The 15576-nt window shown below is 42.2% G+C and overlaps 1 protein-coding gene across 6 annotated transcripts in view; it reads right to left on the bottom strand.

Annotated features, from left to right (window-relative positions):
- Positions 1–15576, bottom strand: part of MAGI1 (membrane associated guanylate kinase, WW and PDZ domain containing 1) — a 336329-nt gene that overhangs the window by 33067 nt on the left and 287686 nt on the right. For all 6 annotated transcript variants that reach the window (XM_018068395.2, XM_018068398.2, XM_018068397.2 and 3 more), the window contains one exon: positions 4629–4660. In XM_018068395.2, coding sequence (XP_017923884.1) covers positions 4629–4660 — 32 coding nt within the window. The remainder of the gene's footprint in view (positions 1–4628; positions 4661–15576) is intronic.

The raw sequence follows: 15576 nt of genomic DNA, 5'->3' as shown, positions 1-15576 counted from the left end.
GAAAAATTCTTCAGAGGGAAAGTTGTCTTCCCCAAAAATAACTCCTTCAAAAAGCCTGAAACATCTCTGTTTAGGAGTTTAAGAGGGGACCAGAAAAAAGGGAACTCAACCACAGTAATAATGCATATGTGTAATTAAATTAATTCAAGACAATATTTATTGACTTTCACATCACCAGAGGAGGCCAAAAAGGTTTGGGGCCAAAATTCTTTCCACATGCTGTAGCAGCTTCAACACATCATCCCCATGAGGAATTGCAGGGGGTCACTGCAATGCCCCTCCCATGGGGACTGCTCAGATAAAGAGGTTTGTTTGTGTCCTGGTACAAGTGGAGCTTTCCCAAGAGAGATGAGCATAATGCCAATGAAAGGATGGGTTCTCCATCTCCTGTCTTGTTCCTCCTTGGTCTGGATCTTGCTATCTGGCTCATTCAGTTTACACATACAGGCAGGAAAGCAGCTAAATTGCAGTCAGATGAGCACTGGGCTGTTTGGTAACTGAGTGCTGCAGAGAGAGCAGTTCAGACCTCACCCTGAGATGCCGATCGTGTTTTTCAGTGCAAAGCAAAGCAGATCAGCTGAACTGTATTGACTTCTGACAGTAGCTGCCAAGAGCATGGGGCACTGAACTACCCAAGTCAGTAAGAGCATCCCTGACCCTCTGGAGCCCACAATCTTCTCCAGAGCTGCTGATAAACATCAACAGGTTGCCAGAAAGACTCTTGACTAAAAGTGGCTAGAAATCAAGACTAAAATGACTACCTTGAGTCCATTTAAGCAGACTGCACACTTAAATACAGGTGGTGGGATGAAACCCCTTACAGCCCTGACAAAATAAATCCGTGGAAAACTGCAGCTTCTCATACACTACCCAAGGCCCAGGTCAGGTGCCAGCTGCCTGTGCCAGCTTCTCAACACCCTGGCTGAAACTTTGCAGTGCTCATCCTGCAAAACAGAAGACAAATGCATAAAACTGCAAAAAGGGAGAGTTTCTGTGGCTTCTTCCGTGGCAGTTCAAGGTAGGGGGGGGAAATGGTCTCTGAATGAAGAGGGATGTGTTGTACAAACATGCTGTGGAACCAGTTTCTCCTTCTGACAAAAACAGAACACCGGTGGAGTCCCAGGTGCTGCCTATCCACCCAAAATATGTGACAAAGTCTCTTGTCAGGAGCAGGCTGTGCAGAGGAATTGCATTTTTGGCCACAGTTCAGCTATGCTGACAATGTATTTATTTAAATCCGAAAGAAAAAAAATAGATTTTTGGAAGAGCTTAGCACTTTCTGCCCCCTGCAGTGATCTTGTCTTCTGATGATCTAGCTGCAGATTTTGTGCTCTAGAGCATTTTGGAGAAACTGGTCCTGGTAGTGAAGTAAACTGAGCTGGAAATGGAAATCTTTGCCCCCTTGTGGAGTATTTTGATGCAAACAACGAGAAAAAAAAAGAAAAAAATTTTGGTTTTATCCATGTTATCCCCCAATAATTCCAGGGGAAATTTATATACTAGAGAACTTGCACACCAAAAACATATTTCCTTGGCTGTTCAATGCAAAAATATTATCCATTTTCATCTAAAAAAGAATCAATGGGAAACTGAAAACAGAGAGCTGCAGCAACAGCAAACAGCAGCACAGAGAATAAAGAACTTGGAAATGTCCAGTCCCATATATGACTGCAAAAGGTTTCTTTTACTAATTTGACTCTTTCCCCAAGGTTTAAAAATTCTCCTTAAAATTTGAGAAGTGCAAAGCTCATCAGAAGATACACACAGGCTGAAAAATACAGCCCAAGAAAACTGAGCAGGAAAAATATTCCGAGGCTGTGTCACAGCCCCAGTAAACCTCTCCAAGGGGCTAAAACACCTCCCCACAGCCAGGCAGTACCAAAAACCTGAAGCTGGCCTTTCGGGAATTGGGGCTGACAGCTAAAATTAGGACTTGCTTGAGAAAGAGCAGCCATTGGCAATAAGTTGGGAATGCGTCTGAACTTTGAGAAAGGACATGAAGTAACAAGAGAGGGCTCATCTCTTGAGCAAAGCAGAAGAGGATAGACACCTGAGTCATGACTTCCCCAATGTAGCAGAAGAAACAAAGAATAAGGACAAGTTAAGATCAAGCCCACTGCTCCCAGCCTGGATGTACATTATCCTCTGGCTGCAGCTCACTTATTAAACAAGCAGTGCTGGAAAACTGTCGCCTTGCATTGTGCAAAGGGCACGGGGGAAATGGGCAGCACATTCCCCCCTAGCCCCACAGGCAGCTGTGCAGTGCTGGGGACAGCCCATGGCACAGGCTCCACTGGCAGCACCCACATTCACCCCATCGCTTCAAGTGCAGCAGCAAACTGGGAGTCCCCGGGATTCAGTGCATCCCTGGAAAACACCGGCACAGAGTCCAGTGAGATGGCATCCCAGCCTGGGAGCGCGCCAGTGGGGCAGGTCTGGCTCTCACCTGCCATGAGGGGATCTTCATGGCCAAAAGGGTTGGGTTGGACTCCCCTCACCCCGCAGCTGAGCAGCAGCCCTTCAACAAACTGAGGAAGGACAGTGTTTGCAACATCACCCCTTCCCTGCTTTTGACCATAGCCTTGGCCACGCGAGCTCTGGAGTTTGTGTAAATCCATCCCAGAGAGCCTCGAGAACAATTTCCTCCTCTGCACACGGATGCCCCGATGCACTTTGCTCCAGGTTTCCGTGCTCAACCCCTGCATGTCACCAACGCCTGGGGACGAAGAAGCGGCTGCACCGGCTCAGCTGAGCTCTCGGCTCTGCCCTCCAAGGAGCTGTTGGTCATTAAAGCCGCTGCACAATGCGGCAGACCACAACATCCCTGCTAATTACCCTGCCAACGATCCCGTGTGCAGGCAGGGGGAACAGGAGGCTCTGCTCTTTGTGAATCCTGTGCTGTAGAGGCAACAGCACCGCCTAGGACCATAGGAAAAATTACTGAAGGGACCCTGGAGCAAAGTGAGAGTGCTCAGGAGAGGCACACGAGGGAATGGAACTGCTTTCCCAAGGCTGACAGGCTCCTCAAAGCAAGTAGTAAAGGAGAAATCTGCTGTTGCACAGCTACACCTGTTTGTAAGCAGCCTCTTTGTTCACCAAGGCAGGATTAGCCTGACATGGATTTAGATACTGCTCAGATTTTTACGGTGCATAGCTGTCAACCAAGGAGGTGTCTGACACAGCAGGATCCCGCTTCACCCGATGCCAAATGTTCGTGTGGCAGAGTGGGAGCCTCCAGGCTGTGGAAAGACCAAGACTCATTGATTAGGGCTGGTTTAATGACACAAGTCGGGAGTCCGAATTGCGTGCAGCCAATCCTGCTCTGACCAGGGGAAAAAGTGGAGGCAGAGAATAGAAACGTGCCTGACGCGTGTGTATTTTACACACTCGCTTCTGTTTTTCCGAAGGCTGAAATAATCCCCACGTATGACAGCAGCGAGCATGCAGGGTCTGACAGGGCTGTGATTTGCGAGGGAGCACACCCCGCACTTCTGCCTCCCAACATTAATGCGAGCTGACAATGGTAGAGGCCTGGGCTCACATGACTTTAATCAGCGCTGCCCTAAGCCATCAGAATCACATTAATTATTTCAGGGCTTTTCTTTTTGGATGAACAGAGAGCTCGTATTAAAAGCAAGAGCCTTCTGCTCAGCCTCTTCATGAACCTCTTGCCCAGGTTTGTGAGGTGGGCTGTGCCCAGCTGCAGGTTTTGGCACCCATCGGGGACTGTCAGTGAAGTTTCACACCATCTTACAACACGGCAAACACCTCACTCGCTCTGCTTCCCCAAAGCTCCCGGGAGAGAATTCTGCCTTTCCCTCACTCCCAACAGATAACTGCAAACTTTCAAGCTTTAAGTATTTAATTTCCTTTAAAAATAAAACATTTCTTTTTTTTGAATAGAAATAGCACATTAATTTCTTCCATAATATCATGCATGGAGCTTTAGAGATACTTTAGATCACGGCTTCCGTGCTGCTAGCTAACATGTCATCCAGGTAACAGCTTTACATGGAAATAAGATCAGAGGGGACAAGAAAATACTGTTCTATTGTTGCTTTTTTAAAAAAAAAATTAGGAATCTTACACCTGCAGCACAATCCTGCTCAGTATGAAAATGCCTCCAGAGCAAGCACCCAGACAGCTGACTGTATTCCCTGGGAACTGTAATCATGCTCCGTTCATGCTTTGTCTCCCTCGACAAGGTGCGTGCTTTCCCATTCCGTTAATAATTCAGCCAAGGGTACTCAAGAAAACTCAGGGAGTTAATGGAAAAGGTTGGTGCCTATGAGCACCCGACAGGAATTGCTATCTGGCAAGAAGGTGGAGCCTCCCATCTTTCTAAAAGGAAACAATAGCTGTCTTTTTTGGTAAGTTAAACGACAGAGAAGCTCATCTGTCAGGGAAGCGGATCTGTAAACCTGAGGCTTTATTTGCAAACAAGTCCCCCTTCCGTACTGCATTCCTCTCTAGTCTCCCCATGCAGCAGGAGCCGTGCAAGGTAATCATGGTTGCAACAGAAAGACAACTTAAAACAATCAAGACCCACAAAGCAAACAAGCCAAACTCATGCCTTTCCCCTTCAGAGCAGACAAACAGACAAAAAATAGTAGCTGAGAAGTGCTTACCGACTTTGGGCTCTTCTTTGGGACCGGCAGTCCTGAAAAATGGCAACAAGGGAAAAATAAACATTAGCATTAAACGTTACCTTCCCTTAAAGAAAAATCCCTAGGTGTATCATCCGAACGTAGCCATCTGCAGAGTTATGTCAGCTTTCGCTCTCGCATTGGAGTTACCAGTCTGTTCATATCGAATCAAAGCACAGGGAGAGGGAGAGCGAGCGAGAGACGGGGAAGAGGGAGCGGGGGGGAGCTCTCTATCTGCATTAGCTATGCTGACTTGTGCTGCAGCAGCCGGGAGGCTGGGAGAGAAACCCACAGCCCTCAGCGGCTGCCGAAACCCAGCGCTCGGGCAGAATCTCAAATGCTCCCCTGGATTACGGGAGACTTAGCTCACAATTAAGCCGAGGCTCTTTCCCTTTGACGCGATCGGCTCGGCGATTTTATCGGACCAATCGCGGAGGCGCAGGGCAAACAGGTTGATTTTTTAAAAAGTATTCCTCTAGAAACTGATTTTTGAACGGGAAAACGGGCACTGGTTTGAGCCTAGAGGTGCGGGCTGGGCAAAGGAAAACAAAAGCATGAGGAAGAATAAGGTTTTATCCCTAAAAATGTGAATATTGCTGAGAAAACACGTTTTCCTTCCTGTCTGTCCTCAGCGTAAATCTTTGAAGCCAGAGGTTTTATCTGTTAGCTACAATTTCAGAGAGCTGTGGCTTGAGAACAAGCACAACCAGTGCCTTGACCCCTGGGGGGGAAGCTCAGGAGCTTGGAGAAGGGTGGTTTACACAGGTTGCAGTTGATGTAAAGGAAGAAACAACTGGGAGGGCACCAGGGAAGGTTTTTTCAAGGACAATTTTGCATTTTGAAGCAGCCTCTTACTCACTCTGTGATGAGCAAGAGAACTCAAGAGAGATTTCAATCAACTACTTGTGCATATAGCCCAGTTGCCAGCAGCAAAGGAAACACTTGTCCAGGGGTTTACCTACCGATGCAGGAAACGCTCTTTCTTGTGCCTTTTGCAAGAATGCCCAAGACCTCCCTTTTCTATAACTGTTGGAAGAGAGGAAACTCCCCATATTTTGCTCTGTGTGACACTCCAGAAACAAACATAAACCTAAACACAGATTACATTGCACATTAAGTGCTCAGTAATTCAGATGTTTGAAATCTGCTTTTGTCTTTAGCATGTGATTTATGTGGCATTTATGCCGCATTACGTTTTCTACTTTATGCATTTTGTTTATTCTAAAACCCATGCCCTCATCTAACTTTTACACAGAGAATAAAATAAGTGATGCAAGTGAATTACAAATCTGTCTAGGAAGATGCCTATTTTAAGGTAATTTGGGAAATGTTAGTTCTGAATAGGGAAGAGCCACAATTAAAAATGATAAACAGAGGTCACTTTGCTGTTGCTCTCAAACTGGAAAGCATACTGAAACGAGGATTTTAAATGAAATATTTTCAAGCTTTTGAGGAATGTCTGTGCTCTGCATGTCACTGATGCATTCCCAGCCAATAGCTGATATCCCTCCAGGCACTGATTGATCGAGGGACAATGAAACATCAAAACTGTTTGAACTAAACAATCAAGACTGCAGCTTCATTTTTGCTGACGGGGACTGTGTTTGTATAACACACTTAAAGAGGAAAGCGCTAATAATGTTCATAGCAAGTCACACTTTTAACAGGCATCATTTATCAGAGATAAACACACAGATAGAGATTCTCCTCTCTCTCTCTCTCCTTCCACGTGCGTGCACACACGTTTACTCTCCCTTTCCAAGAGATGCTCTTTCCTATTAAATCAATAGGTAGAGCAGATCCCTATGCACACATGCACCCTTAACACACCAGCATGAGACAGAAAAGATATTACAGTAATTTAAATGCTTCCTCCAAAATATAAAGCAGAAATGCAGCTGGGCTGTTCATTCATATTGTATCAGAATTCAGTTTATTGCATCACAAACATTAAACGTTAAAATTTAATAAGTATGAAGCACTGAACAAACCTTTCCTTCAAGTTTGTCATTAATTTTGCCTGTTCTGATCCCAAAGAGATGGAAAACAGTTGAAAAGTAATGGAAAACACATCAAGACCATTGTTTGGTGAGTCCTTCAGAGGCCAGTGTATCTTACAGTGTCACTGCTCTGTGCCAGACTTTGCTGCAGAACAAGCAATAATTGACTTTTCACCAAAATAAGTGACTGCAGAACAAGTTACCAAATGTTAGTAGTTTTTCATGGGACAAGCTTATAGTCAGGGGAATAAACTGCCTGTACATTTCCCTGTGAAAATGTTATTTATTCATCTAATTAGGGTCTCATTTCAGAACTCCAGCTCTTGACGCAGCAGGCCAAATGAGCAAATGATAGGTATAATGGGTAGTTTTCATGCTCAGATGATGGAATGGATACAGTATTTAACAGTGATGAACACGAAAAGCTTGAATAACCCCCAAATCCTGGGAGCACCACTAGCGAGAAAATGCCAAGCTTTTCCAAAAAGCTTCTGGGAAAGACATTGCCCAAGCCTATGAATCTGGAATATTGACAGCTATGAATTACAATATTCATCTTTTGATTCCATTAACGTGTCTCATCACTGCTCACACCATGCCTTGCTTGGAAGCTCATCCTTCCAAGGCTGCCTGTTCTCCCCTGAAGCCTCACTGCAAATTTTTCAGAGGCAAATGGGCCAAGTGTGGACTTAACACCCAGCTTGCATCTTTCTGGCATTGTCCAGCTTTTTAGTGGTTGGAGTAATAGCTCCACACCCCTGGCTAAGAGAAGCCAAAAGGCTTGTCCCTGCTCTGATACTAGAACAGTAATAGTTTATACTGACACTGCTTGCAGTACAATTCCTCTGTGATTTGCTGCCTATGGACACCTCTCACCAGTACCTGAAATGCATCTTCTAATTTTGTGGAGTTTTGGAGATGCAGATTAGAGAAGATTAAAGAGTCAAGCAATTGAATGGGACTGTTGTCATCACAGAGTTAACAATGTTTTAAAACAAACAAGTACATCTGGCAAACAATGTCAATATGACCTAAAACCCCTTGAATGGGCTCATTGTAGCTACTTACTAAATGTGCCTGGAATTAAATTAATTAGAAAACACAAATTACTCCCCTCTAAATAACAATGTAATAAAGCAACTGCTTAATGAAAAATATCAGTGATCAGTGAGCAATCCACAAGAACAAAAAAAGGGATTGTAATCAAACTAAATTCACAGACTCGTCAGCAAGACAAGAAAGGCTTCATACAAGGTTAGTCAAAAATGAGTCAGATGCAGGGATCTAAATTAAACTAATTATCACAGAGATTATTACATTTATCTTAACAAAACCCTCTCTCTTTTCTCGCCAGTACTCCCTAAAGCTCTATGTACAGCTGGCTGCATCCATCTGCTCAACTACATTTTGTAACATAGGGTAAAAAATACAAATCATTAAGCAAGTTTTGTAGCATGACTTAGGCACTCTTAATGCCATCACCCATCAGGAGCTGTATTTCTATTGCGTGACACTGTGTTATGTTGTGAGCAAAGTGGTCCATGAATTAAGGCCTCAACTCAGCTTACTTCAATGTGGCATGTGTTAGTTGTTCAGCCTTATGTGGTACAACTTTTGGAGCTGGGAAGCTGTAAGGTTCCTAACCCTGCCTATGATGAGTTCATGGAAGAACACATGGGACAAAACTGTGACCCCAAGTGTTGCCGTTTCTAACATGCAATTCTCCTCTATTCTTACAGGAACATTTTTTCTCAACTCCTTTGTCTTTATGCAACCTAATTAACATGGGAAGGGAACACATCACCTGGTAAATTCTGCTTTACTGAGCATATACAAATGCAATGTGTGACTACAGACCCACACCACAGCCTGGGCTTGATTCTAGTGAAAGCTCAGAAGGCCATAAATGCTCAAAAATTATCTAAAGGGACACCAGACACAATGTGCCCTGCTTCACAGCCCCATGTTTTAAAGACGGTAGATCAAAATTATCTAGAGTTGAATCCTAAGGAAGATCTACCTCTAGGCTCCATAGGAGTCATCCATGTGGAGGTCAGCTGGTGTGAACACTTTGCTCTTCACCACACACTCACACAAAAGTATATATTTCAATGGGATTTCAACTTAAGTTGGAACAATTCAATATCAGTTTGCACAATCCACTCACAGGACAAAGGTTCCTGGAATTGCTAACAGCCAGTCTGGAAGCCAGACTATCATCTTATTTATGGCTTAAAACATCTGTGGCTACTGCTCAACATTTTTAGGTTTTGGGGTGGTTTTGCACATGAAGGAGAAAACCAGCTGTGTCTAGATTTTCACTTCTCGCAATTCCTTAAACTTCCAAAGTGGACATCTTGTGGACCATCTATATCCAACAGCAAAATAAGGCATGTGTGAGTCTAAGTGGAAAGGTCATCCGTTAGGTTTTGCCATTATGTTGTCTTCAGCCCAGAGTGCACAAGTGTTGAAAATTAGTTGGAGATGAATAAAAACGCAAGAAAAAGATTTCAGACTGTGTCATAAGGTTAACATTTACAGAGAAAATGTTCCTGCCTGGAAAAAAAAACAACCCTCAAGCTTTCTAAATAGCGCTTACACCATGCTGAATAAAAACCAAAGGCTGTATCAAAGAAAACAGACACTTTGAAAGATGAGGTTTAGGTAAAGTACCAGAGTCTGGGGGTACACAACCATGTACCTGGCATGGAACATTGATTACTGCTTTCTGTGTGCAAAACAAGGAACTTTAAATAATTAATGCTAATGGCCATTAGTGCTGCCAGGGGGGCAGGGAATGGGAGGTTGGTGGTGACAAAGCAATTCCCTTGATTCTGTATAATCCATTGCTGAAGAATTTCTAATAAAGGACAAATACTATCTAAAAAAGTAGATGAAAGTTGGTCTTTTCCAGACTGGAGAAAGAACAAGAATAACCTGCAGCAAGAGAGGCAGGCATAAGGAGTACCATCATGAAGAAATCCCCTACCTGTCCCTGCTCAACTTTTCTGCTTGTCATCGTGATTTGCACAACAAGAGTGTCACTGCACTAGCAAAAAATTAGCTATGCAATACAAGCTTTAAGCAAGAGAATAATTTACACTGCAGGAATACAGCCCTGCCATAAATCAAGTTTGGTAACTTCCAAATGCAGTGAAAAATGCCACATTTCTAATGCTAATGTTCAATGCTAATGCTAAGAAAGCAATGTTTTGAAGAGATCATCTTGGGCATTATTAACCCACTGTCACTGACAAAAAGCATAATGAGGCATAGAACATTATTGCCATTAACATGAATTTCAGTTCTAGATGCTCTAAAGATGTTAAATTGTATTAGCCTCAAATACTCATTTTTGGTTGGGATGCTAAACAATTCCTCCTCGTTAAAGTCTCAGTCATATTTTCAGCATCTCAAACAAGAATTGATTTTAGAAGCGATGAAAAAGATATAGTCTAATAAAATGCTATTTAATTACTATGAAAATATAAATTTAACTATGCAGTAATATATATAAGGTAATGCCAAGACAGTAAGATAATAAAGAGCTTGAGAATTAGCGTGACAATTACCATCTAGCCTATGGTTGAAAGCATGTCAGCAGTTCTTGCATTTTTATTTTGAAGCTCATTAAATGAAGAGCTTACCATAAAGCTCGAGCTGTTGGAGTTATACGCTTAAATGAAAATCTTTGTTAATATTTAAACAATTATGTACATGGACATTAAATTTCTGAAATCTCACGAATTTCAGAAGCTAAACACCAGAATCAGAAAGTAATTAGAGACTCCCGTGTTCTTCTTGTATAGATAAGGGTGTGTGTATACACAGGTATTATATATCTATTTTTCACATACATAAGTATACATGTGTGGCTATGCATGAAGGTAACTATTCTTTTCCAGAAGCCCACAAAATCCAGGGCTTACAAGCTTTATTTCTGGAACACATCTCACAATTTTTGGGGCATGCTGCAAGTTTGAAGATGTCCAGCCCCAAAGCCCCTCTCCTCAGCTGCCTGTCCCTTGGCATGGCCACGTAGGTACCAAAGGGCAGCAGCACCTCAAGGCCAATCCCACATACCACTCCAAACTCAGTATAGAGGACACTAGAGAGGAGAAACCATATTTTGCTACTGTCGCATCACTATTTATGCTGCTCAGTGAGAGCATTTGTCTTCAGACTTACCACAGCATTGCTACAAGGTGTAAATCCACATGCCCAAACTCGGTGGCTTATGGCACATTCCCATATTTCATATTTAGAGAGCAGCCTGCACAATGGGGATGCCTGTAAATAGGGCTCTCTTGGCATTAGTTTGATTTTGCTATTAATAAATAACATCCCTTAATAGTAAGCTAATATTTTACAGAATGCTTAGCCAGATTCAGACCCGAGGAGTGCAAAGGCACATATGGCACACTAAGACAGAAAACCTTTACTAGGGGACAATGATTTTACAGATTTAAAATAGTTTTCTATTAAAATAAAACAGTAACTCAATATAATTTCAAGTATGTAGTTGTACATCTCAGAAACTATCCCTGAAAGATGGAGACAACCCCCCTGATATTTATTTACCTGCACATCCCTACCAACATTAACTGCACATCCCTACCAACATTACCTTCATGCACCCCCAGCCACAGTGTCCTGACCTGCCCCAGCATCCTCAGCCAGCTGTGTCACCTCCCTGAAGCTCAGTCTCCTCTACCAAGACTGTCTGGTCTACAAGTCCTGTCAACTTCTTGAGTCCAACTCATGGTACTATGCAGATCTTCTGGCACAAAAGACACAGGTTAACAGGTTCTTAAAGATGGTATACTCCTCATTACTATCACCATCACAAAAATAAGTCTATATGACCCGGAAAAAATAAACTTTAAAATGAATAAACATAAGATCCCAATGCGGAATGGGAAAAAATTTAAATTCAGAATGGTGAGAATTTGAGACAGGTGGATAGATATTTAAAAACAATCTGTTTCAGAACAAAATCAGTGACTAGTCATTACAAAGCCATCCTTATTCCTCAGTTTTACCCACCTGCTATGCTTTTATTAACTCTCCGAATGTATTTATTTACAAAGACCTTTGTTGGATTTCTGATACCTCATTAGTTCTGTTATGACTGGTTATTACAATGCCAAATCAGGGCAGCAGCTACTGCACCTACCTGCAATGTCGCTGATAAAACCTCATTATTTACAAGTACATGGACACCAAAATGCCACCCAGGTGGTACGTAAGGGTAGGAGGAAAAACTGAGTGGAATGAAACCCTCCTTGCTGCACACCTCCAAGTCTGCTCCATTTCCTGCTTTGCAAATCCTGATGAAGATGTGGGAGGCACATCTCCAGCTAAAGCTGCCTTATCTAATGCACAGTGTTAGGTTCTGCTGTGCCACCTTGTGTTACATCACATCACATTTGATATAAAAAAGCCTTGTGGGGGTTTGAGTTGCTCCACTTATACCACTTCAGCATTTAATACCAAAACCAAACCAAAACATAAGGGGGGATGGCGGGGGGGGAAGCGCCAACTTTCAAAACCTCAAGTTAGGGAGAAAAAAAAAAAAAGCCTTCAGGAAGAGTTTCAGAGCTCTCATCTTTCAATTGCTAAGCAAGCCCCTGTTTTCTTCTCATCTCAGAGCCTACTGCTTTCTGCAAGATAAGGTGGTTTGGGCAATAAAACATCCTGATGAGAAGATTTCAGCCATGTTTTTTTCTCCCAGCAGTCAGAAAATGCTCTGTTTTTCTCACTGATGCTAAAGCAGATCTAGACTCCCTGCCACAAAAAGGCAGCCATGCGTGTAACGTGCACAGCACTATTGTGCTGTCAGCACACAGGTCTACACAGAACTGATATTATTTCGTTATTACAAACACATTAATTGTTCATCTCCTTCATAATTAAAGTACAGGTTTTCTCCTGGCCTTAAAGTACCCTTTGTGAAATAGCTCAAAACTTTAGGGAATTATATCAACCCTTGAAATTAATCAAGATGTGTAACAAAGTGCCAAACAATGAATCAGCAACTGTTCTATCCTATTTTACACTTCCAAGCAACTCTGGAGCTCAGATGACACATATATCTGGGGGACACAAGCTATAGCATAGATAGGCCGTGCTGCCACAAAAATGCAGGGTATCTCATGTAAAGCTGATGCTGACCCAAAAAGCAGATTTCACAGGCATCTCTTCATTTGCTTACTCATTTCTAGGAGAGAATCAGTGTAAATGGAGCTAATGAAGGGTAGCTGAGGGGAAAACACTTGTGCCTCGAATGACTAACAGATTAGTGTCAGCACTTCACATGTATCACACCAGCAATAGCTGGAAATTCTGCAGGCAATTAAAATGTTCATATACCAGTGATGCCAAGTCTCCTTTATTATCAGAACTGTAATATTATAAAGCTACTCTTTTTAGAATCAGGTGTTCATATGATAATGTACTTTGCTTGGAGTTCCTTAGCCTCCCATAGTTTAGGAAAGGCAATAAGATACGAATACTAGAGGCTTGAAATAAAAAGATAGAAAGAACTCCTGTGTGGTATCTTTATAGCTGGAATTTTGGGAGCTTAAAGTAAGATTTTTGCACACTTGGGCTTTTTGATATTCGAATTTGTCACTTACTACTTCAACTGGATGCCTCGTACTGAGAAGCTCCAGCACGACGTGGTAATGCTAATTAATTAGTTCCCGCAAATGCACTATTTGCATGGACATTAGTAACACATATCAAACTATTCGGTGTCTGAACCAGCTACCAACAATTACCCTTTGTGGCTGTAGGCATTTGCAGGCACCCAAAACCTTGATGAAACCCTGCTGCCTCCTGGAGTCTAATGGGAGCCTTGCCATGGATGTCAGCAGCACCAAAACTTCTCCCTATGTGTTTTTGGTAAGCAGAGTCATCCCAAACCTTGCAAATTCAGATCATCAAAAACAAACAGCTAATGTCACTGAGATTAACACCTGTAAAGCACTTTGAAGGGGAAAAACACCGTGTAATCCAAAATATTACATTATTTATAAGACGACCTGATTTTAAATGTTAAATTCGGCTTATTTTTATCACAAAGAGAAAACAAGTTTCTGCTCCCTTGCTTTACAAAACCAATTACCAGTGATCAGTGCATGGTGCTGCATAACAATACACAGCATTGTCCCAAAAAGGCGTATCTAACACTCCGGAGCTGTTACAGGAAAATTAACTTGCACAGTGGATTGAAATACATGCACATAAGCAATTCTAATCAGGGGTATGAACTTCAAACTTCTTATTAAAAATACCCAAACCTGAAGTCTTTTTCTGACTTCAACTGATTCTTGTATCTGCTTCTTGATATACTAGTCCTTCATCAGAATAAGGCTGTAAGAGAATAGTAAATGTGACATCAAACTTGCTTTAAACTTGCTTTAAAGTCTCATCAGCTTTTTTTGGCCTTGTTAGAATATAATTCCACTCAACAGAGGGAAGAGAATAACAAAGAGTGACTTGGTGGTTTGGAAAAAAAAAAGATGCAGCTATTCTCAATTAAAGGTTCCCTCAGTCCTGCTCCTTCTCTGCACATGAGTTTTAACAATATATTTTTACTAGGATAGTCTGTTTTCAGAAAATGGAAAGGGGCACACAGCAAAACATTTTATAAACATTTCATTTCACTTCTAACACAGTTTGTAGAGCAATTTACAAACTTTACTAATCTGATTCCCTTCTTCCCAGGCAAATCTCCTTAAATGAAATAATAACAAAAACAAACAAGAGGAAACAAAGAAGTCAGATTTTTAAATGCCAAATAAGATTCCAAGTTTAATCAGAAAATCCATAACACTGGAATTACAAAGTAACAACCCTGGAATACAATGTAATGCACTTAAAAAATAAATCTTGGCATTACATGTGAACATATATTTCATCAAGTGTACTACGATTCTGATTTTCTAACTATGACTTACTAACCAGTGAGGGGTGCCTATGAGCTATCAAAAATATTCCCCCACCTGTTAGTTCTGTATGGTATTATTTGTTCCTCAAAAGCAGGTATTTTTCAGCTCAAAATAATCTCTACTGAGTTTCAAATTGCTGAGAGATTCAACAAACAGGTTTGATGGAAGATACTTGAGTAGAAGGTACCGGGAGCTTTGGTGGTGGTTGTCAGAAGTAAGGCAAGGAAAAAAGGAGGTGACTTGAAATGGGATTTAAAAAAAATGCAGAAGTGAGTTGAGCACAGCAGAGGGCAGAAAGGAATTAAATCTACTCCTGCTCTGGGGGTTGAGGGAAGGAGCTGCCACAACATGGTCAGCTGGGTAGTAGAGCAAGAAAAACCACCATAAAGGTGGCATGCACGATGACTGGTACCAGCAGCTCTGTGCTCAGCAAGATGGGGCTCACAGGGGTTCCTACGGATCCAAACACAGGACAAAGACCTCAGTATAAAGCTCTGCTCTCTCTGTACTAGAATTGAAAACACTGCTGGAAACGGTGAACTTCTCTTCCCATTCCACAAGCTTTGGCACTGGTAAACACGCTCTGTGGTAACCATCAGATGATTCCCAGGTTCTGATTTTTGTCCTAAATGCAGTTTGGACTCACTTTCTAATTCAGCAGCTGCTAAGACAGTCTGAAATTTTCTGGCAGCTCGATGCTTAAGTGGCATGACTTTCAACTCACTCTTCACTGCAAGCCTAAAGGGCAAACAGAAGTGAGTGGCTTGTTCAAAAGAGTTCAAGTCTGCACTGAATAGCTGATTGCAGCTCTAATTACCATGGTTTTACATCATTAGGGATAGCAACTGAAAAGGAGCTCTAATTCCAGCACTTTTTTTTTTTTTTTGGCTCTTACAGCTCAATGATCCAGTTCCAACACTTCTGCTAAGGACAGGAAGAGGAAACTTTCCATGAGGAGAGAGGTTCTTGATGAAC

The sequence above is a fragment of the Manacus vitellinus genome, unplaced genomic scaffold (assembly GCF_001715985.3).
Source record: "Manacus vitellinus isolate BGI_N305 unplaced genomic scaffold, ASM171598v3 scaffold_14_pilon, whole genome shotgun sequence".
Taxonomy (NCBI): domain Eukaryota; kingdom Metazoa; phylum Chordata; class Aves; order Passeriformes; family Pipridae; genus Manacus; species Manacus vitellinus.
The sequence above is the reverse complement of the archived record's forward strand: the minus strand, read 5'-3'. Positions and strand labels throughout refer to the sequence as shown.